Source organism: Phoenix dactylifera, chromosome 17 (genome assembly GCF_009389715.1).
Source record: "Phoenix dactylifera cultivar Barhee BC4 chromosome 17, palm_55x_up_171113_PBpolish2nd_filt_p, whole genome shotgun sequence".
Classification (NCBI taxonomy): domain Eukaryota; kingdom Viridiplantae; phylum Streptophyta; class Magnoliopsida; order Arecales; family Arecaceae; genus Phoenix; species Phoenix dactylifera.
The window spans coordinates 9,339,316-9,363,940 of record NC_052408.1 but is presented as its reverse complement, the minus strand read 5'-3'; the positions used below and the strand labels follow the sequence as shown (position 1 = coordinate 9,363,940).

Below are 24,625 nucleotides of genomic sequence, written 5' to 3'. Positions count from 1 at the left end.
CTAAAGAGGATCTATCCTTTGGAAAAAAAAAGAAAAGAAAAAACACCCTCTAGGATCCAAACTCAATATCTGAACTGATAAATAATCTTGACACCTATATGATGAAGGCTTTGGTATGCTTCTTTATCCTTTATAAATGGATGATAACTACTACATATTAAGAAAACACATTCTTCCTCCAAAGAGTCATCACCCCAAACTGAAAAAGCTTTGATAACTACTACATTTGTAACTTCATTAGCAGCAATTATACCACCTTCACCATGGCGTATGGAGGTCTAAAACAGCCATCCACGTCAAGTTGCGCTTTGTATAAAGAATGAGTGCAACAAGCCCATAATCCTTCTATATATGTTGCTATATGTGGGCTACCAAGGGGAAGACATAAGCCAGAGCAGCTTCTTTCATCTAAAATTTTTGGGAAAATAAACATCTTTTGCAGTTCAAGAGAGTTCCTAATACACCATAAACTACTAATCATTTAAGCAGATAATGTTATTTTTATAAGCATTTCTGGGAGTCAAGTATATTCCATATTCATCCCAATCCATGCAGTTCAGATATCCAACTCGGCTTTTTGGTCTCCAAAATGTTATCAATAAAATTGAAATACCACATGTTTATTGTAATCAAAGAATTCACATCGAACATATTCTGCTTGGGCCCTAATTTTGCTCGATCGTGTACAACCAACTATATATCCTTCTGCCACGTATGAAGGGCACCCCGAATAATGTATATTTTTATTCTTCTTTAATTATATAAATTTTATTATTTAAGGCACTAAATAAAATAAGAAGTATTTGTTTGATCGTGTTGGCTTTGTCGAGTTTGGCATGGTCAAACAAATTGTCAAGTGGTTGCACAATGAAATAAGAGATATGGAGGAGTAACATTTTAAAATTTTAATGTTCTAAATAGGTACGGTGGGTAGTTGTAGATACCCATCTGAAGCTCTCCGAAACATCATCGAATTCACAAGGAAAAAAAAAAGAAGACTAGAGCCACCCAACCACAAAAATCTTGCTTACCCTCTTCTGTTTATTTTTCTGCCAAATTCTCTCTTATTGATCCATTTTTTTTAATTATTGCTAGTGTTCATTTTAGAGATTTAGGTGGTTACTTATACATAGTTTTAAGTAGGCATACTATTGCCTTGCTATTTACCTTGCTTTTTGTCGGATATCATTTGTTTTCCCAAGGCCATTGAAGCTTTTATTTCCTGAATTTGTTTGGTTCAAAAGTTATGTGAGATTGTATATATCCAAGGTAATAAGATGCATGCATTCAAACTTTGAAAAGGTCCAACCCATATGATCTATCTTTTTGTTTTACATCTCTAAATTATCATGAAATGGAAGTTGCTGGGCGAGCCAAGTGACAAACTTCTTGCCCTGCACTCACACAGCGTTTGAATTTTGGAGGTCGGTCAAGTCTTTCTTCTTATTTTATTTTGAAATTGCATCTGTGATGTGTTGATGCCTTTATGACTTGCCAAATAAAAACTTTACTTGCCCAATTCTTTGACGCAAGTGTACCATATACTCTCTCCTTTTTTTTGATAGTAGTGTACCATATACTCGTGCAGGCCATTTGCTGAAGACTGCACTCTTTGCTGAAGACTTGCCATGCTTTACTTTCAGCAAGAATATTAGTACCATTTTGTATGGTAATGCATGATGTATATTATATGATACATATATACGATGGTAGCAAAGAGCAGACAAACTGTAAATGATCTGTGTTTTGTTTACTCGCAGTATAATTGGTTTCTTCAATATCATGTTGTGCCTAAAAATATTTTCTTATTTATTCATTATCGTATTATTCTTGAATATAGACTTTACTCTCAGACATTAATATATAGAAGTAGCATTGTAACTTGGTTCATATTTATTCATGTGTTGGAGCTCTCCAATTTTCCACTCATTCACTCATAAAATCCAAAACCTCGACAAAATTGTTGGTCTTTGCTTGTTCATGTGCTGCTGAGACTACCGAAGTTGGATTGGATGCAGAGAAGAGGATGGGAAGAGATGAAAGGTCTGGACAAAAGAGTTCGGATCCGAGTCGGATAGATGGTAGAGATGACAAAGGAAGAAAAAGAAACTCTACATGAATAATCGACAGCTCTTTGATCTTATTGAAAGTTATGAAGCATATTTGTGGCGAACATATTCTATATGCAATCATAATGTACTTGAATATTTTCACCATCACCATTTTCTTTTGAGCAAAACGGTGGTAAAACCACCACACATTTCATTGAATTAATGAAATCGTAGTAAGAACTGGTTTCACTGTCACCTTTTGCAAAACAAATTTGACCCGAAAGTGATAGAGGAATATCTCGATAAGACCTCAGCTTCTGGTCAATATGTCGTTATCTAAGATAGTGAATTCATCATAAAAAAAAAAAAAAACAAGGTTGAAAAATAATAGATGGAAAAAAATGTTCATCTAATTACATAAAGTTGTTCGCGATCAAGACTGTTCTTTTTAAAACAATGTTCTATATTTCATAGACTATTTCCAACTTAAAAACTGGAATCAGGAGCCATCCTTCACCTTCTTTTTCTGCATGTTCTTCAATGTCTCAGGTTTTTAAGTACTTTCAAAAGGAGAGCAGCAACAAGTATATATGCCTTTTCTTTCCTTCATTTTCCCCCATCTCCAACTGAGTTTAGTTGGGCTCCATGACTAATATATATGAGACTTGAGTGCGAGAAACCTCCTTCCAATGCCTGATATTAGCTTGCCCCAGTGGAAGTCTAGCGCCTTTCCTGAACTTGAAACAAGTCAAGGCTAATAGAATGATTGAAAATTGAGATATAATTCTTCCAATAACCTTTTGGCCTAATTGCTACCATTTCTTTTCCATCATTAAGACAAATCTTGTATACATGCCTCACCCCATTACTTGACGAAGCATTGCAGCTAGCAAAAAATACTCGGATGTAGGATCATGAAGCAGTGAAATATAACAAAAACTCGACTCACATGGATAATCTTATGCTGCACAAAATATTGGTTTCATTGGATTCATGAAAATTTAAACAAAAGACAACCGTATTCATTTAATATGATGAAGTATAGAAACAATTGACAGCCCCTATCCTCTCAACAAAATGAAACGCGAACAATCTTTCCGTCATATATATATATATTCATGAAGCACTCGACTGCTTTGTCAAGGTTTCATGAAGCCCAAATGAAATTATTTATCAAGAAGGAATTGCCCACCTTTAGATGAATTCAAAATCCAACATCCATGCACTTATAAGTAAATCGATACATTCCAGGACAATGCAGTAAATTTTGCCGCCATGGATCTTTTCTTCTCTACGCATCCTTGATGGCGGCCTTTTGCTTGCGGACATCCTCGAAGCTCCAATCCCTCCGTAACCCTCCGCTGCGCACCAACCGTGGCTCCCCCAAGGGTGAATGGAGATCGAAGTCGCCTGTCAATGGGCTGCCGGTGCTCAGCATCTTGCGATGTCCGCTCTTCTTCTCTCGTGATGCCGCCCTCACAGATTCGCTCCGCAACTGGGCATAGGGAGGCGGCGACAGGCTTCCCGACCAGCTGCTCCCTTCAATCCCGCAGCATCGCCTAACCCACCATGGGCTCTCATAAGGTTCATCGTCGAAGGCGGATGCATGACTGGGTGGTGAATTGCATGAGAGGCATGACAAGTTCTTCATCCTCGACGACAGTCGATCGATGTCGGAATCCAAGGAGATGGATGGTAATAAATTGGATTGAAGAGAGATAGGCAAGAGTTGATGTTAGAATCCGAGAATTTTTTCGAGGAAGATGACATTAGATTGAATGGAGAGATGGCGAGAGGGGGTTTTATATGGTTATTGCAAGGAGCGTGAAGAGAGGTGGTCGCAACTTTGGGCATCGCAGGAGGGAGCTGTAATGAAACGGCTTCCCCAAGTTTCCATTTGCACCTGCGGAAGGCGAAAATTGCAGGATTGCCCTTAGTCCATGGAAGAACTTTGGCAAGGGGTAGGGGCATTCCTGTGGTTTTCTAGAGAAAGAAGGGCGTCGGTTAGAAAGGACCGTTGGCCAAGCGGGTAAAACCGTTTTCGGTTGGATTTTAGCTAAAATGATGTGGCAAGTTGTCACGGATTTGGACCGTGTGATACGACCTTACGTTGACCCGGGAAATTAGCATGAAAGCAATGAGCCAATAAAGATGGGCATCACCTCGCAATCAAACTATAGCATCAATTGCAAATGAGGTCATAAAACTCTAAGGGTGGATGCAAGCTCGCACGAACCTGCAGAGTTTTGCGATCTTGTTATAGTTGATGCTATGGATTGTATCTAGCATGATGCACCTAAGAGGAAATACAACTATATATCTGGGACTTTATGATTTGATTACAAAGAGTAAAGTGAATAAATGACTCCAATTAAAACCATACAAAAAGAAAGGCAAATGCTGCATAAAACTGGACTTCCATTTCTTTGACTGACTTTGAGGGAGAGATAAAGAGGAAGAAGACATTGAATATGCACTAGGTGCTCAAATACATTGTAGTTTACATCGTTTATGTCAATCTATAAGAATGAATATAATAAATTAAGCTAATGTCAGTTTGGTATGCCAAACTCCTACGAATAGTTTGCTCATTTGATAGCCCCACTCAGCACTAGCTTGATGAGGACTCCACCTCTCTCTCTCTCTCTCTCTCTCTCTTTCTCTCTCTCTCTCTCTCTCTCTCTCTCTCTCTCTCTCTCTCTCTCTCTCTCTATATATATATATATATATTTATTTATTTATATTATGCTTTGATTTTATTCATTCGCATAGATATTAAGTGTTATTAATACTATCACACGTTATGTATTTGTTAAGAGCTTATATGCTTGGCTCATTATATTAAAGAAGTGACCGAGCTTGAGCTGAGGTTGACAAGGTGCATCGAGAATAGTTCCTTTGTCCTGTGAATTGAGCTTGAACAAAGCTTTTATGAAGCTGAGATGAGCTCTTAATTCATTTTTACAAGCCTAAGGTGTTCGTGCTTGGCTTATTTGTGAGCCAAGATTAAGGAAAAAATCATTCAATCTTGGCTTGGTTTTTAGCTTAACCAAGGTCCAGCATGCTAGTTATAGACCTAAACCCAAGCTGTTGATGAACATCTTGGTTCATTGACGGCCTAAATACCTCCTTGGCCAAGTATTTGAGCTTCTCCTTGGATGGTGAATCATTTGACCCAGCCCATCTCATGGCCCATTAGGGTGCGGATAGGGTGTTGGAATATTACCGACCTAGAAATCTCACTAATGATAGCCCACCTAAACCTTCAGTTAGGGCGCGATTGGAACAACTTCTCCAAGACTAGGTCAAGGAAAGGTTCTATGGTTCTTGTTTTTTTTTTTTTTTTTTTTTTTTTTTTTTTTTTTTTTTTTTTTTTTTTTTTGGTAAAAAACGGCTACTCATTTCATATAACTCTAACGTGAGTACAACCTGCTAAATCGCGAGAAAGTAAAGAAAGCAAAGAAGGAGGAACGTCATAATCAGACGTCCAAGTAAAATCTCTGGAATGCCGGGCAACATAAGAGGCGACCCAATCTGCAGCCCTGTTCGCCTCCCTGAACACATGTCCTATCTGAACATCGTGCATCAACCGCACCATCCTCCGGGCCTCCCGAATAAGGGGATGACCATCCCCGAACCGATCCGCCCCTCGAAGCCAGTCGACAACCACAGATGAATCTCCCTCAAGGTAAATCCGCTCCACACCAAGTACCCGCCGCACATAGGTTAATCCCTCCCAAGCCGCCCGCAACTCTGCTCCCACCACTGTGAGTCCAGGCGTGCGCCGTCCTCCTACTGCTATCATCCTACCAAGATGATCCCTAACCACAAAACCAACCCCTCCAGCCACACCATCCACTGACCGGCTGCCGTCGAAGTTTACTTTGAGATAGCCAAGGGGTGGGGGTACCCAAGAAACAAGGGCAAAACGGGGCGCTGAATCAGCGTGGAGAGTACCCCAGATGTCCCTGACTATCCCAGAAGAAAACCGCATAGTAGCCGCAAAAACCTCCCTCGCAGATAGCGTCGCTCTATCCACTACCCTCTTCGGGGACGACCTCCTCCCCTCAAATAGGCCAGCATTCCTATCCAACCAAATGTGATAGGACAGGTATGCCACCAAAATCCCTACCTCCACAGATCGGGGGCTCGAAATGGATGCTCTCACCATCTGTATCATATCCTGCACAGAGACTATCGAGTCGGGTAGTAGGACCGGTGATCTCCTCCATATCTCTCTGGCTCTGGGACACTGCAAGATGACATGCTCGATCGTCTCCTCACTATCTGCACACTCCTCACAGCACTGAGAGACCGCCATACCGCGCGAGGCTAACAGACTCCTCGTAGGAAGGCAGCCCCAGGCCACCTTCCAGATGAATAAAGCCACTCGCGGGTGAATCCGCAATCTCCATATCCAACCTCCCTCAATCTGACGAGCTGGCTCCCTACCGAACAATGCACGGAGATCTCTAACACGCACGCGTGTCCGTCCCGTCGGGCCCCATACTGGCCTGTCGCCCCCCCCCATCGATGGGAACCGGAAGAGACAAAACCGACTCCGCCAACTGCTCCCCGAAGACCTCCCGGACCATCTCCTCCCTCCATCGGGCCCCCTCTGATGTCAGCAGCTCGCTAACCCTACAGCCCTCTAAACTCGTCGCATCAACCATAGTCGGCATACGACAGATCGGTATCTCGGTCACCCAGCTATCCTCCAGCACATCAATAGATCGCCCATCGCCTATGATCCATCTAATCTCTGGAAGTACCACCCCTGCTCGAGTACAAATCTCCCTCCAAATCGGAGAATGGTGACGACCAGCTCGCATCCCAGGAACCAAGGCACCATATTTGGCCCTCATCAACGAGGACCACATACCCTCTGGCTCAAGCACAAGTCTAGCTGCATGCCTAGCAATCAGTGCCTCCCGTGTCGACACTAGGGACTGCACCCCCAAACCTCCATAGCTAACCGGCTGGCACACAACATCCCAAGACAATAAATGGATACCCCCCCTGCCACTGCATCTCCCCCAAATAAAGTTCCTGAACAGCTGCTCAAGAGACCTCAGGACTGTCACTGGAATGAGAGTGTTAGAAAGTAGATAGATAGGAACCGAGGTAAGAACTGAGCGAACCAGAGTGATCCTACCCATCATCGAGAGTGTATGCATCTGCCACCCCTCTAGTCTACGTCTGATGCTGAGCTCCATAGCTATACAATCCCTCCGCCGCAACCGCTGACCGTAGAGTGGGACCCCTAGATATGTCATCATGCCCTCCTGCTCCCCCACCCCCAGGGTCTCCACTATAGACCTCCTCACTGCCACCTTGGTCTTTGGGCTGAAGATAATAGATGACTTGGTCAAATTGACCCGCTGTCCTGATACTGCACAATAGTCCCGAATAATCCCACAGATGATCCGGGCCGTCTGCACCGACGACCTGGCCAAGAGCAAACAGTCATCAGCAAATAACAAATGGGAAATCGGAGAAGCTCTCACCACCGGTCTATAAACCTCCAACTCCTGAGAGGCCACTGCCCGTCGTAGTGCTCTGGACAGTGCATCTGAACACATGATGAACAATAGGGGAGAAAGGGGGCAGCCCTGACGCAACCCCCCTGCCGACACAAAAAACCGAGATGGCGTCCCGTTCACCAGGATAGCAAAAGAAGGGGCACACACACAGCCCATCACCCACCTGATCCACGTCTCAGAAAAACCAAAACTCCGCAAGGACTGCTGCAAGAAATCCCATCTCACCCTGTCATAGGCCCTCTCCATATCTAGCTTGATCCCCATCAAACTCCTCCTCACCGGAGCCCTACGAAGATCGAACATAAACTCCTGGGCAATAAGTACATTGTCAGAGATACTCCGCCCCTCCAAAAAGGCCCCCTGCTCTGGGCTAATCAACCTAGGAAGAACACACCGCAATCGGGCCGCAAGGATCTTCGCCGTCGCCTTGTACATGGTCGTACAAAGGCTAATCGGACGAAAGTGACTAGGCTCCGTGGCATCCTGCCGCTTCGGTATCAAGGTAATGAAAGTCCTCTGCCACTCTGCTGACATCACAACTGTGCTGAAAAACTGCTGTATAGCCGCCGTCACATCTCGACCCACTATCATCCAATATCTCTGAAAGAATAAGGGTGGAAAGCCATCCGGCCCTGGAGCCTTGTCCCCTGCGAGGGACCTCACTGCCTCTCTGATCTCCACCTCCGATACTGGTCTAGTCAAATCTGCAGTCTCCTCCTCTGATACCCCTACCTCAGGCGAAAGGATATCCACTATGCTCCCACCTGTAGGCTGCTCTGTCCACCTGGCCCTGAAAAAACTCTCCATAACCCTCTGAATCTTCTCCGGATCCTCCGACAGCTGCCCCCCTCATCCCTGATAACTCTGATTCTGTTCTGATGCCTCCTGATAACTGTCGCCTGGTAGAAAAATCTAGTGTTTCTATCCCCCTCCACAATCCATTGTACCCTCGATTTCTGTCTCCAAAAAATCTCCTGCTGTCTAAGAAGGCCATCATGCAATGTCAATAATGATCTGAGCTCCCCCATCTCCCCATCCGCAAGGCCACCCCCCTGGTCCTCCTGAGCCTGCAACCTAGCAATAGCCTCCTCAGACTCCTCAATCCTCCTAAAAATGTCTCCCACCTCCTCACGGTTCCACCTCCTCAGCCTTCTCCTCGTCAACTCCAATCTACGAGACACCCGATACATGGCATCTCCTCTAACTGGTGCACTCCAGGCCTCCCTCACAATCTCCCATGATCTCGGATAACAAAGCCATATTTTCTCAAATCTAAAGGGAGATCGTACTGGAATATAAGTGTCTGTACTCACCAGTAATGGATTATGATCCGACGCAATCCTGGGCAAGTGGCTCACACGATGATCCGGGAAGCACTGAACCCACCCAGCGGTCGCACAGGCCCTATCAAGTCGCTCCCAAACTCTCGCCTGGCCCTGCTGATTGTTGCACCATGTAAACCTGGAACCGGAGAACCCCAGATCTATCAAACCATTCGATGTCAGAAAGTCTTGGAATTCCCTAACCTTCCTCTCATAAGAGAAAGGCTTCCCCCCCATCTTTTCCTGAGGATCAGCAATGCAATTGAAATCACCAGCCACCATCATAGGATACCCCTGACTAATCAACTGAGACGCCTCCTCCCACAGTCTCCGCCTCTCCCTGAAGTCAGTACTGGCATACACTGCAGCAAGCACCCATGAAACTCTGCTGCCCTCCGAAATCACTACAACAACCTCCTGTGTACATAAATGGAACACATCCACCCTGCAAGAGCCCTGCGCCCAAGTGACTATAATACCACCCGCCAGCCCCTGGGACTCCACTGCATAAAATCCCCACGACCGGGGAACCGCTCTCCTAGCCTTCTGTAGGCTCCTTCCGGATAGCCGGGTTTCAAACAACACACATATCTCCGGACTATGCAACTGCACCATCCTGCGGAAAGCCGGCGCAAAAGAGGGCTTCCCCGCGCCACGGCAATTCCATAAGATGACCTTCATGGGTCACCCAAGGAAACATCACAACCCCCTACCCCGGGGCTGCAATCATGAAACACAGCATCATCATTAGTCCCTTCACTCTCCGAGCCTGCCATCCTCGCCCCCTTTGCTGCATTCATCAACCGAGCAACCATTCGGTGGTGCTCCTTCCCGCCACCAGCTTGTGCCAAATGGCACCCACGGTCTCCAGTAGCATCCTCATCCACCACAAGTTCCCCTGTCAGCCCCTCTCTTACCTCAATGTTGGCAGCATCACCAAGCTTGATGGAGCCTGACTCACCCGCCACCTTCTTCCCCAATCCCAAATCAGAAGAAGGGTGGTTTGGTAGGATCGGAGCAACCTCACCGCTGTGCCCCCATGTCGCACGGCACACACCTTGCTTCGGACTATTCCCCACACCACCTGGAGCTTTTACACCAGCATCCGAACCAGCCGCTCCACCATCGGACTCCACCATCAGACCCTTGCCGGCACCGGACAACCCCGCCGCCTTCATCTCGGCCGAAGCTGCCGCCGCTGTAGGCATCGGAGCCAAACGCCTCCCAAACGACTCCGCTCCCCCCGATGCCTGCGGACCATTGCTACCAGCCAGGAGCACCTTTTCCCTCCGGGGAGGCCGGCCGCGCACCGTCGCAAGAGGCGGAGGGGAGCTCTTGGACCTCCGGCGGAAGATAATCCCCGGCCGCCCTGGCTTCACCACAGAGGGAACAGAGAGAAGTTTCCCCCCCGTGGACGAACCTCCCATCTCTTGGCCCACCGTCTTAGGTGGGCTCCTCGCCCGTTTAGACGGACTCGGGCTCGGTCCACCCGAGCACTGCCCAACTCCGGAACTGGGCTTCCCCACACCCGGGCCCAACTCGACATCGGCCTGCCCCTCCGGCTTCTCTCCCAACTCGGCACCCGACTCGGATTTGGGCGCGAGTTGACTCGGTCCTCCCGTGGCCGCTCCCAAGGAGACGTCCTTCTCCAGTGTCCGCCGGCGAGCCACCTTGGTTGGCTTCTGCCACCCCTCAAGATCCACCGGAGAGGTCGCCGAAGACGAGCCAGCCCCCACCACACTCGGACCAGGAGAGGAAACTGTGGGCACCGAACTCTTCCCCGCCCTAGGTTCATTCACCTCCTTCCTCCGGCTAGACGGCATCGGAGCCCGTCGGAATTCGGTCCGGTTAGTGACCAGCCACGGACCATAAGCCCGCTCCACCCCCCCGGATCCCTCTTCCTCCCTGACCTCCTGCCCAGTAGCCTCCATAACCTCCTTCTCACCACCAGTTTTCCTCCCCTCCTCCATCTCCGTTTCCTCCACCGCCTCCCTCGCCGGAGACCTGAAGGTGCACTGCACCTCTGAATGGCCAATCCTCCCACAGTTAAAGCACGGTTCCGGCAAGTTTTCATACACAAAACCTTGCCAAAATTTCGTCTCTACCCCTGCCGAGCTCCCCATCACGAAGGTTCCCGGTGTGAGCGGGGCGGAGCCGTCCAGCTCAATCTTCACCCGAGCAAAGCCGAACCTGCTACCCTTCTCTGTGAAACCATCTAATGCCAATGGGTTGCCGGCCCTCGCTGCAATCCGAAGGATAGTTTCCTTCTTCCAGTAATCCAGAGGGAGACCCGGCAAGCGGACCCAAACAACTACACGCCCGATTCCTCCGGCAACCGGAATGAAATTGGGCCGCCACCGTTCCACGGCCATCATCTGGCCGCCGACCATCCAAGGTCCATTCCGCAAAGCTGCCTCCCTATCCGCCTCATTTGCGAATCTGATGGCCGTGAAGCCCTCCGCCAACGGGAAACACCCAACCCTATAACCCAGCTTCCCGACTCGTTGCATCTCCCTCGCCACCCACTCACCGGAAACGATCCTCCCCAAGCTCCTCACCAAGACAGTGGTGCTTCTCCATTCCAGACGTGCCGCCTCCAGCTCCTCCTCCGGCACCACCACCACCTCAGTAAAGCGGTTCTGCATTACCTCTAGTTCGCGGGGAGAAATCCGATGGCTCGTCCATTCCGGCTGCCTCGTCGCTCCCCGCGACGCACCCCTTGCCACATCCGCCCACGACGGGCCCATCGTCGTAGACTTGGGAGCATCCCCACCAACCTTCCCCACCTCCGGCGACTCCCGCCCAACTCCAGGACCGACCATGGTCCACACCCCACAACTGTTCGACCTAACTCCCCACAGATCCCCACCCCACCCAGAGTTTTTAAGATACAAGAAGAATAACCACTCTATGGTTCTTGTTGAAAGGTGGGACAGCACTGGAATTACCCAAGCTTTGATGATCCAAGCTTGAACTCTCCATGAAATTTTGATCATGACTTACCAGGTTTGTTGAGTGACAAAGATTGTTGAGAGTGCCTGGCCTGGCTGGTGATAGTTACCATTGGTGACTTCTAAATATTATTACACGGCATTCTTTTGGGTTACCTTTTTTTTTTTTTTTTTGTTGCTAAAATTTTGGTTACCTTTCACCCATACTTTTCACGAGGACAACTAGGCAGCAGATTGGCTTTGCTAAATATGCTACATGATTAGGGTTTGCTGAAACTGGTTTGAAGCATCGAACCATGTATACCTTAGGGGCTTTGCCGGCTGTTTGCACATGTCATCTCTGTGACTCAATTGAGGGCTTACAATGGCTTACTTAGCCCATTCATTCCATCTAAAGATAAATAAATAAATAACAAAAGAAAATCTACAGGAGAAGTACTAGATTCTCTGGTCCTTTGATAGTAATACTACTGTTCTATTCCTAGTTAATGGGCCACCTTTCTTTCTTTGAGAGAGGGAGGGAGTGAGGGTGGACAAGACTCCCACGCAACTCAACGTGCCATTTGCCGACCCCATACATTTCCTTGAAGGACATCAAGTTCACAGGCAAGTGCCGATTATAAGCACATCAAGTCACATTCAATAGAAGCGTATTGAACATTCTAAAATCTGCGGCGCCTCAATCTGATTCCACCTGCACAAATGTTTGACCTGTGAATAGAAGCCAAGTCACACTTGGTGGACTGCAGCTAAGATGGAGCGCTTCAGCCCATAAAAGGAGTTAAACAATTAAGCTAGATCAGACTAGAATAACCAGTGAGACACAACAAGTTTCCACTTCACAGGAACACAAAACCAACTACAAGACCAATAACTGAAACTGAGTACAGCTCCTCAATCTTTTTCTCCATAAAAGAGACACAAGAATCCAGTCGTAATGAAGTTTCCACACCAAAGATATGAAGTGCACCATCAAGCTTTTCAAAAGAGCTGAATCACTGAAACGATCAAAACACAAAAGAAGGCAAGGACTCATTTTGATCACAAAGGCCATTAACCTTCTCCAACTATAGATGATTTACCCTTCTAAACACAATGTTAACCGGACAGAACAGCAGATCCTCAGCAGCAGGCACGCAGGCATATCTATACAACCCTGCATTAAGCTATGGAAACCATATAATCTATATACAACAGCAGATCTCTTAAGGAGCTCTACTCCATGCAAGTTCTCAGAAGCAGCAGCTCCGCCTTTCCACTAGTAGAAGAAGATTACAATCTCACAGTACAATCCTAAGGAGACTGACAGCCTACCTGAAGCTATCCATGGATGCACATAACTAGCACATGAACAGGCTCGAATTGGTAAGCTTGCAGTCTATCAACGGAGGGGTGGCGGCTCGGTGACTCGGGCGAGGAGTGCGGCGGTGAGCTGCTGCTGAGTGTAGCTCCGGGTCAACATATTGACTGTCGCCTGCTGGATCATGAGGTCGTTGACAACTGAGACACTAGCATAATTCACTTCGAGATCGAGCTCCTTGAGAGCCATCATCAGCCTCGCAGCTGGATGGTACCTCTTGGTACACTGCACTCGAATCATCGCCTCCCGGCCGAGTACCTTCACCTCGATCTCCACCCCGTGGCACCGGCCGCCGACGTTGATCGCGGCCTTCAGGTCGTTATCGAGCAGCGGGAGCGGGCGGGCCGATGTCGAGTCCCTCTCCTTCTTGAGGGCATCGATTTGGGAGTGGAGGCCGTCTTGGTCCAGCTCCAGAGACTGGAGTTTGGACCGGAGCTCGTTGATGTAGGAGATGGCGTCGGCGAGGAGGGAGGCTTTGTCCATCTTGGACACATTGGGGACCACCGCACGGAGGGCGTAGAACCTTTGATTGAGCTTCTCCCGGCGCTGCCTTTCGGCCTCAACATGGTCGAGCGGCTCCTCACGGCCGTTGGCCGGCTTCCGGCCGCGCTTCCTCGGTCGCTTCTCCGGCTCCGCCACCCGGCTGCTCTCCACCTCCCGGACCGACGCATCGAGGTCGGAATGGTCCGAGTCGCCGGCGAGCAGCCCGGTGGCACAGCCGCCGGAGGCGGGGCGGGACCAGGCCGCCGCCGCCGCCGTGGCGGCCGACGAGAAGGAGAGCATCCCCTCGTCGTTGCTTCCCTTGGATGTCGCCCCTGTGGATTTCTTGTTCTTGTTCTCGGTGGAGACCTGGTGGTGGAAGAAGAGGCCTTCGTTGGCGACGACGGTGGAGGGATTCCGCTTGCTGTCGCCGTAAGTCGAGAAGTCGCAGGATTCCGGCTTGCAGGTCGGGGCCGAAGGGAATGCTTTCAATCCGGATTCGGACAAAGAGAAGTCTAGGAAGGATTGGGTTTGCGGATTGGTATTGCTGCTCTGCGGCGGCGGCGGCGGCGGCGGCGGCAGCGGCGAGCGTTGGGGAATCGGGTTCGAGCTAGGGTTTTCGGTGAGGCTACTGGAGCAAGGGTTCTCGAATTGGAACGGGGGCTTCGAGACCGGGATCTCGGGAGCGATCGGATCGGGTATCCAGAGGACGGACGGATCGGTCTCGGCCACCGATTGGATCGCCGGCGGCAGCGGCCAGGATCCGATGGCCGCAGTCTCGCGGCCGCCGAAGCAAAAAAGGGTCCGGACCTTGGCCACCATCTCGGAGCTCTGGAAGATCCGCTCCGTCGATCCGAGCTCGAGGACGCCGGAGCCGACGGGGAGGCAGGCCATAGTCTGGAGCCCGAACGCTTGGGCCTGCCGCACCCGCTCGCACGGTGAGGCGGCCATCCGCTCCCCGCCGGCAATCCACGCCGGCGACCCGGAGAGCAGGGCCTGGACGGGGAGCCCGACGCCGCCGACGAAGGATTCCGTCATCGACACCAGGAAGAACCACTCCATGTCCGTGACCTCCTCCTCCCCCGCATCGTCGTGGGCGGCGCCGCCGGAGATGAGGGAGTTGAGCTCCCGGAGCACGCGCTTCCGGTGCTGCTGCACCGCCGCGGAGACGGCGGCCCTCCGCCTCCGCTTGTCCCCCTCGCAGCCCTTGTAGTAGCCGTCGCCCCAGCCAAGGAGGGCAGCGCCGGAGGCGGCGTCGGCTGAGGACTGCCAGAAGATGGCGTAGGTCCATCTCTCCCTGGCCCTCTCAATCAGGGTCTGGAGCCTATGCTGGAGGCTCTCCTGGTTGAGGTAGGGGGGCAGCGGCGGCAGCGACGGCGGCGGCGGCGGCCACTGGAAGTGGGTGAGGTCGGAGGAAGAGGCCACGAAGGCGTCCATCATGGAGGAGTTGTCGTCGATCCAGAAGTTCATCGGCCGCGGCTCCGGTTCCGGCTCCGGGGCATCAAAAGGCATCCGGGGATCAGGGCACCACGGTGGAGCAAAACGGGGTAGGGGGAGCAGCGTTTTGTTTTGTGCGAGTTGGGTTGGGAGGGCGGAGGTTAATTTAAGATGGGGTTTGGAATCCGGAGGTCGGAGGGACGGCCGTACGAAGGCTGTCCCCCCCCCCACCTCGAGTGGGCCTCGCTTTCCTGTACGAGCAGCAGCGCGGGCGGCTGCACTCCTCCCGTGCCACTGTGTGGAACGGAATCGAAGCTTCCCCTCAAGCTGTGGACGTGACAAAGTGCAACCGCTTAATATATTATTATCTAGTGTTTAATCTTGGCCAACAACATCATGTCATCGAACAGCTCTCTCTCTCTCTCTCTCTCTACCCCCACGTATACTTTAAAGGTTGTGGCTGTCCATTTAAAGTGCAAGGGGAATATTCGGGCATTTGAACTTACCAAAAAAAAAATTCAAATTAAAAATAAAAAATATGTAACATTAGTTTTTTTTTCTTTTTCTTTTTTCTCTCTCTGTTCTGGCTTGACTATGGTTATTTATTTGCGCAAGCTTTTCCCAACCATATATTTTTAAGGGCAAAAAGCATACTAGATTATCAGAGGTCACCGCTCCAGACTTGTGGCGGTTGGCGGTCGACGGATTTGCAATACCTCCATTATTGGTGCAAAATTGCGAGCAGTACGAAAGGATTACTCTTTTGCAAGGCACGTTCTAGGTGTAGAGTTCATCCACCTGAAGGGCGACTCAGCCTTGATGATAAAGAAATCTGCGGGCGACCCTCAGAGTCAAATGGGCAGTCCATGCTTCTTGACATACGACGGATGATAGAGGATTGCGGCTCCTTCACGGCCACGTATGTGTACCGGAGGTCAACTTAGCTGCCGACGACAAGGTGGCCTCCAGCGTGGCACATTATTTGGAATAAAAATTTTGGATGAACCAAGCGAATGTTTCCTCCTCGCTTAGTCTACTTCTGCCTTCTAATTTTCTTAACTATATTTATATACGTTAGGTGTGAGAAGCTAGTGTAAAATAAAATAAAAAAAAAGAAAAAGAAAGAAGCAGTAGCAGCAGCGGCGGCGGCATAATACTGGATTTCACTAGTAACTCCAAACTACTGCCAAATGTCGGATATGGGAGGAAAAGAAAAAGAATTAGCCGTAGGGACCCAAACATTGTTTTCTATGGTACATGTGGTCCTTCGCTCCTAATACTAATAATTGGTTGTTAATTCTAATCTAAAGGCTCGTTTGATTCGTGAGAAGCATTTTTCCTCCTAAGAATATGATTCCTGAAAAACAAATTTTCATAAAGAGGATGCCTAGAAAAGTACTTTTGACATGTTTAATTGACCATGGGAAAGTGACAAATTTCCAAAGTGCTTATGTTTGGTTAGCCATCTACTTTTCTGGAAAAATTATGTATAATTCTTATTATGCCCTTAATAAAAATTAGGTCTTTAATGCCTCTTTAATGCTTCTTTAATGCTGAAGGGTCTTTTTGGGAAAAAGTAAAAATAGAATGTTTCTTATGGGAAAGACTTTTTTAATGAAATATGGGAATCATATTTCCATGAGAATACAACTTTTCCGTCTCTCTTCTTTGAAAACTCCAACCAAACAAGAGGGATCTCATTACTTTTCCGTTAACCATACTTTCCTCCCTTCTTTTTCCGCGAACCAAATGAGCCCTAAGAGATGGGATGGTTTAGATCTATTGCATAAAGGAAACAAAATGTAAGCCCATGGATGTGGAGCACGTATCTTAAAGGTATACTGCAAGCAAGTAGCATCAGAATGTGGAAGATGCGCTTCGTTTCCTCTACGCAATGGACCTCAACCACATATCTAAAAGACAATCTGAAATGGTGCTGAGGTGGCGGCTTTCTTCTCGCATTCATTGTGGGGTCTCAAGGCTTGACCAATGGAAGAAGTTTGTCATTTTATAATGATCACGCCTGAATGCATTAAACTAATCAAAAGAAGTTTAGATATCTCAACTGTCGATTGCTTTCTGAAGCCCCATGCTACTTCGATTTGGATCAGGACGCTTGATTGGGTGCAGGTCATTTCGTTGTCTCATGAAAATAAAAAAAAATATTAGTCTATTCGGAAATGACGAGATTCTGTCCACGTTTTGCTCACCGAATTGAAACGAATACAACGTATCTCTCGCTCTCTCTCGCATGCGGAAAGCCACTTTATTATTTTACAAAGCCCCACATCTCCAGCTCACCCATCACTTTGCAAGATGGTTTCATGCACTGCCATATCTTAAATCAAACGTCTTTGATAGATTTGTCTTCACATAAAACACATCATGTACTAGTATGTTCGTTTCCTCCTTTTTTCTTTTTTTTTTCTTTTGGTGTTGAATCCAAGGTACAATGTAACTATATAGCTAGCATCTATTTATTGATAATATAATTTCACATTAATTAGGAATTTGCTGAATTCTGAAATGTTTCTTACTACAAATATTAAAAGTTCTTTTGATGGTTTCAGTTGATTTCGTTGACATGGTTACTAGATGTTAGAGCCCCCCGTCTTGGCTGGACTGTCTCTAATCTTAATTTTTATACAAATTTGAAAATTTAGCTTCTATGTTCAAACAAACTAGTCCTTGGAGAAACTATACGTAGGCTCTTGGGCGGACGTGCCCTTGGGGGTCCCGGCCCAACAAATTTGGCACCCTTCCTCTCTTGGAAACCCATCACCTTTCCCAAGGAGAGAAGATACATTGTATCATGGAACATTAACAGAAGAAGATGGCAGAACACCGCACCTTCCCTAAAGCCGAAAGGCCGTCAGGTGCTTGTTACCTACTCCCAGATGACATGGATATGGATATGTGCCTTGCTTCAAGGGTTCTTCTAGAATTACCACTATAGAGTGGCCCACCATCTTTAATAATTGACTCTATTCAGTGAACTTAAGCATGTGATTGCATGAAGAAAAGCATGTGACACTTACTGTAACCTCACAATAATACACCCTTACCAAACTAGAATTGCAAGTGGCCTCCACCAACCTTTTATTCCTAGTTACCTACCTTAATTGATGCTCAATGAAACAATTAATTTAGGGCTCGTTTGGTTCGCAGGAAAAGGAGGGGGGAAAGTGTGGTCAACGGGAAAGTAATGAAATGCCTCTTGTTTGGTTGGAGTTTTCAAAGAAGAGAGATGGAAAAGTTGTATTCCCATGGGAATATGATTCCCACATTTCATGGGAAAGTCTTTCCCATGAGAAACATGGAAAAGTTACTTTCCCATGAGGTGGGAATCACTCCTTTTTTATTTTTTCCCAAAAAGACCCTTCAGCATTAAATAAGCATTAAAGAGGCATTAAAGACCTAATTTTTATTAAGGGCATAATAGGAATTATACATAACTTTCCTAGGAAAGTGGATGTTCAACCAAACATAAGCACTTTGGAAATTTGTCACTTTCCCATGGTTAACCAAACATGCCAAAAGTACTTTCCTAGGTATCCTCTTCCTAGGAATATGATTCCCAGGAATCATATTCCTAGAAGAGAAAATACTTCCCGCGAACCAAACGAGCCCTTAGGGTGATTTGCATCCTTCAAACTTAAATAGAAGGCCAGTTTTAGGAAAATCGTGTGCTTATTCGGCATTTGTTATGTTTTGGACCGGAGATTGTTTGAAGCTAAACATGTCTTCAGAGGCTAAAAGGAGCATCCTTTGTTGCTGATCATCGTAGATCTGAGACACAGAAGTCCTTTATGGTACTTGGCCAATTTCGGGCCTTGTTGATGGCTGATGCAGGTGGATATATTTATTCAAGAGCTGCGTAAACCGTTGGTTCAAAAAAAAAAAAAAAAGATTGATGATGGAGTAGCCACATCATTATTCCTCGTTATAAAATATATTTAATATAAGATTGTTAGTGTGGCTGTCTCTCTTGATATGTTGGCATTTATAATTTCATGGTCATCAAAATTTATGAATCTATATCAAAGTATAGCGCATCATTGATTGAGTAAAAAGATCATTAACAAAGAGTTCTATCATACATCATAATACCAAAAGAATCAGGCAAACTTGAATACGATATGAATAGTGAAAAATAATTTATCCGATATGATACAAGGCCAATGCAACAATGGCTATTGAAACATATAATAAATTTAGATTTTTAAGTGCATTAGTTATAGATGTGCAAGATCATGAAAGGGGAAGATGATATGGAGCAACTATTTACTCGTTCAATGGATTGTATCCATAAAGCTTTATAGATAAACTAGTTAGTGGCACATGCAATGCCTTTGAAAGAAAGTATGAATGGTTGCGATTTCTCCAAATTTAGAGTGCTGAATCTATACATTTTACTCTCTTTCTCTTTGTTTGAAGGAGTGCGAGCTTCATGTCAAGAATGTAAGTGTGGCAAATCTATAGATTATATTCCACTCCCCCCCACCCACCCCCCCCCCCCCCCCCCCCCCCCCCCCCCCTCCCTCCTCTCTCTCTCTCTCTCGTCAAAGCAACTTCCGTGCTTGAGAAGGGAGAAGAACCAACAATCCTATTTTTTCAGGAGAATCAACCACCTTATTTTAAGTTATAGAATAATATTATATGAAGCCTCAAATGTCGAGCAATTTTCATATTCTAATATAGTAGATAGGTTAGTGAATCAAGGGACATGTGCTTATAGATTAGCATATGTTTTGCCGCCGAAGTTGTGGAACTTCCATATCCAATAGTTGGAGCTTGGATATAGTTCTATTAAAAGAGCAATAATAGCACAGTGCTAGATATGATAGGTGATAGGAAAACAAAGAGGTGGGTGAACAATTCATGATGATGTTTCTTGGATGCCCCTACCTCTTGGTCATTTCAAAATAAACTTTGATGCCAGCATGTCGTTGGACGGTGTATACGGGGGTGTGGATTTTGTGATTAGAGACTCTCTTGGCAGGTTGGTAGCTGCAGGAGGTCGGCGGACGCCTGGTCTCACTGTTGTTGGGGCAAAGCTTCGGGCGGCATGGGAGGGGCTGTCTTATGCGAGGAGGATTTTTGGTGCCGAGCGGGTGTTCCTCGAGGGGGACTCTTCTGTGGTGATTGACTGGATACGTGGTTTGGATAGGTATGAAGATGGTTACCCTCTCGTCAGAGCGTCTCGCAAATTGGTAGGAGAGATGGGTGATCTTCATGTAGTACATATTTTTTGGAAGGCAAATCGAGCAGCAGACTGGATTGCTACCTTCGTCGTTCGACATTTTGGGGAGGTCCTTTCGACTTCCATATAGGCGATATTCCCTATCTCTTGTACTATTTACTTTCTGTTGATTTAGCAGGCTGTACTCATGTTAGAGCTTTATAAATTGCCGTTTTTCATCCAAAAAAAAAACAATTCATGATGATAAACCTAGACTCAGTTTTCTCCTTCTTGTTTTGTTTTCAAATAAAAACATTCTATATTTTATTCTCTAAAATTGAGGAAGCAGGTGTATAAAATCGGCCACTCGCACACAAGTTCTCAAGAATCATATAATGTATCAATTTTTGCATTCAAGAGTTACCATCAAGTTTTTTTTTTTTTTTTTTTTTTTTTTTTTTTTTTTTTTTTTTTTTGCGTTCTACAGTACAAATAAGATAGGGAGGTGCTCCCTAACCTTCTAAAGATGCAATGCCCTTGGTTTGGGAATATTGAAAAGAGAAAAAAAAAACATAAACTGCCACTGAAGCATTATAACAAAACATTGTACTATGCCAAAATGCATCCACATTAGATGAACCATGAATGAATTGGATCAAACCACCATCTTTTATCCAAAACTTGCTAATCCAAATCCATTCAAATAAAACCACTCACTTGTAAACCATTAATGTTGACTTGCAAGAGAAGATAATTTGTTTGTTGAGCCTCATGCTACTCTTTTGTAGATTTAAGCTTATTGAATTTTACCATTTATCTTAAATTAGTTAGCTTTTTGGTTTAAATCAACAAGAGTATTTGTGGTCTTTCAAAACTATAGAAATGTTTGCACATTTTCTGTGATGATAACTATGGCTTTGGATCCAAAATACAACATAAAATTCTTTAGTTTTTTCTCCAGGTAAAAGGATTTTGTTGCCACCTCTTTAGTGTCTCTAGTAAACATGAGAATGAGATATGAAGATCTCACTGCTAATCTCCACATATGTAGTCATGTAAATATTGATTTGCACGCTTATGTACCCAATACATCAATAATAATCTCCTATGTTTTGAATATAGTATAATTTACATTAATCCTTTATTTTTATATGTCTAGGTCATAATAGCACGTATTAATAGTAATAATATGGCATTAACAACAACAACAACAACAATAACAATGTAATTGATGGGGGGCGAAATGGATCGTCCAGCCCACAGCTAAAAGGCCTCCCAGTTGTGGCCTAATAAACGCCAACACCGACCGGTTCGGTCCGACCCAGAATCAGCTCAGCCTCGGACTTCGGCAAAAGCTCCATCGGCCTCGGATTTCACCAACTCGCCCAACCAAGTTTGGGGCGTCTCCAATATTCTCCAACCACACGCCACCAACCAACTTTAGCTGCGTGTCATTCGGCTCAGAGCCACACCCTCTCTCATGATGAGGGCGGACAGTGCTTCTGCCACCTGGGCCTCTCCACCGGGACTATTAGCCCGGTTCGGTAACTTTGAAGGAACTTTTTGGCTGGACCAAATTTACCACACTCTAACTTGGTCGTCGGAGGGTCCTCACCGGAAACACCGGTGAGGCTTTGTACAGGTCCGCTGTCGCTGTCGCGCAGGAGGTGGCCTCCGTTTTCTTCCTTCCATCACCGGCAGCTCTCTCGACTCTTCCGGTATGGTCACCCTCATGCCCAATTTGAACCACAACAGTAACAATAACAACTAATGAATAACTTACGTGTGAATGTGCATTGTGATCTGCTACCAAGTAGTGTCAAATATTAACCTCTTGTTCATTATCCCTACAAGATGTGGCTACAAACAATTCTCTTGCTGGCAGCTAGTAGAGCTTGCAATTTTTTTTCTTTTATACAACAAAAAAGGGCCCCGGATTGCAGGGCTAAGAGCGAAGACACAATCTTTTTCTATCTGTGCGTCCAGGTAGCCAGGCTCGAGGGTAGGGAACAAAAACGTGCTCCGCGGTGTGCTCGTGGGCGGCTGGAGCACGTGATCCACGCAATCCTCGGACCTACACGTGTGCGACGCACATAATTAACAATTAAAAAAATAGATAAAGTAGGGAGCGTCCTGTCAAAAATCGGCGTCAGTAATTGAAATTCGGCGATCATTTGATTCGTTGAAAAAAAAAACTTTAGAGTTATTAAAAAAAAAAGAAAAATATTTTAAGAGAATAAAATTTTTATATTTTTTTTGAAAGATATGAAAAGGCCACTCTCGAATCCATTTGGAACTGGGCCTTAGTTTTTCTAAAAATACTTTTAAACTATTAAAATGAGTGGATAAAAATTATTTTATTAAAAATATAATAGATATTTTATATAATATTTTTTAAAAAAAAGCAGATGCTCAATCAAACATAAAGCATTCTAAAATATGCCACTTTTTCATCGTTATCAATCAAATATGTCAAAACTATTTTTTAAAGTATATATTTTTAAAAATTATTTTTTAAAAAATACACTACAGTAAAAAAAATTGCATACCAAAGAGTCCTGGATGGAAGGACTTGCGGCCAAAAATGTAAAAAAAAAAAATTACAGCAACTGTTTTTTCTAAGTTAAATTATTATTATTATATATATATATATATATAGTAGATGCTGAAATGGCAGTCATTATTCCATCATTATTTTATTACAAGGGCTGATGGAAAATAGTAGATGCTGAAATGGCAGTCGTTATTCCATCATTATTTTATTACAAGGGCTGATGGAAAATATAATCCTTATGTCATGTACGCTATCCGTAAGATAAAATAGTATTTTCTAATTCAAGGACATAAGTTGTAGTTTTTGTATTTTGTATTTCATGTAAATTAAAAATATTATATGGAGATCGGTATTGAAGATGTATTTGCCGAGAACTTTTGTAATCCATTGCTCTCTCTTTTGCACTCTTTTTGAAAATACTAATGATTGGCTTCTAAAACTCTAAAGATTCTACTAACAATTTGAATAAACAAAAAGATTCATCATACATGCTCATAGCTTTTCAGTCTAGTTCATTTATTTTAAGTTTTCAAAAAACAAAAACCAAACAAAAAGGAAAACTACCAAACAAGCCCTGAAATTTTGTGTTAAAATTGTCATAAAAATAAGATTTTTACATTTGGGCATTTCGGGTCCAATCAGAGTTTGGATGCTGATATCTTGTAATCAATCTTAAACTTCATCTCTTCTACGTTCATGGTAAATATCACTCTATAAATAATCTTTTTTCATTCAATATAAGGAGGGTGGCTTTTACAGCCTCCCTTTTCATCAAAAAAGAAAAAAAAATTATTGCTATGAGCATGATAATCGCCAATAACGAGCGCCCAAAAGTTTTAATGAGCCAAACAACTCGGATAACAACCTTGCCTTTGAGCCGGCCTATTTTCATTCCCAATGTTAAACTTGCCTAGATGACACGTCTGAGTGGAGACCATGACTAATGACTAAGATTGCAAATAGGTCGGGTTGACCCATGACCTGACCCCACCTGACCCGCTTAGACCGATCCGACCCATTTTGGATAACCCATGGGACCGGATCTGGTCTTAAAATTAGACCCATTCTATTTTTCGGATAGGATTTGGGTTTATTGAATTCAGATTTGATCCGACCTATTTGAAATTTGAGTAATTTTAGATTTTCAATCCTATAACCCGACCCAAATCGACCCGAATCTATAAAATTATTTGGGCAGCTGTACAAACACAAGTTTTGATGCCATGGATGGGTTGACCCAACCCAGACTCAAAACGGATCTGAATTTTTTGAGTTAGGTCTGGATTATATATGGACCCGACCTGACTCGAATGATCCATTGGGTCAAAAATTGTAGCGGTAGACCTGACGCAATCCAATCTTCTATCAGGTCAGGTCTGGGTCCAAAATTAAGATCTGAACAAAACATCGGATTGGGGTCACTCTTGATCCGACCCATTCGCACCCCGTCTATGAAAGGAATTAGGTCTTTTGCCTCCATAGGACTATTCCTTAATCTAGGGCAATATGTTATCTATATGTTTGGTGCTTGAGATGCATAAGATACATGACACACAAACTGCATGTTGGCAATGGCAAGACATTCTATCACATGGCACAATCCACAACCCTATAGACAATGTGCACTTGGTGTAACACTAAATGATCAAATGATCTAAGAAGCTTTGAACCTAGTATATGCCTATAAATGAACTATTGAGCTTGTGCGACAGCATTTGACCGGTCTTTGATCCTTTGGGCTTCAA

At 45.4% G+C, this 24,625-nt stretch overlaps 2 protein-coding genes across 2 annotated transcripts; both read right to left on the bottom strand.

Moving 5' to 3' along the window:
* Positions 1–3,342: 3,342 nt before the first annotated feature.
* LOC120104357 lies at positions 3,343–3,702 on the bottom strand. Its single transcript, XM_039115280.1, has one exon. It carries the CDS (start codon positions 3,700–3,702, stop codon positions 3,343–3,345), a length of 360 nt encoding a protein of 119 aa, XP_038971208.1.
* Positions 3,703–12,672: 8,970 nt separating this feature from the next.
* LOC103706364 (transcription factor MYC2-like) lies at positions 12,673–15,569 on the bottom strand. The gene has a single exon (XM_017842616.3). The coding sequence runs from the start codon at positions 15,217–15,219 to the stop codon at positions 13,249–13,251; it is 1,971 nt and encodes a 656-aa protein (XP_017698105.2). The 5' UTR covers positions 15,220–15,569; the 3' UTR covers positions 12,673–13,248.
* Positions 15,570–24,625: the final 9,056 nt, after the last annotated feature.

Coding starts and splice junctions, on each gene's coding strand:
- LOC120104357 (XM_039115280.1), bottom strand. CDS start 3,702: ATGAAGAACTTGTCATGCCTCTCATGCAATTCACCACCCAGTCATGCA.
- LOC103706364 (XM_017842616.3), bottom strand. CDS start 15,219: ATGCCTTTTGATGCCCCGGAGCCGGAACCGGAGCCGCGGCCGATGAAC.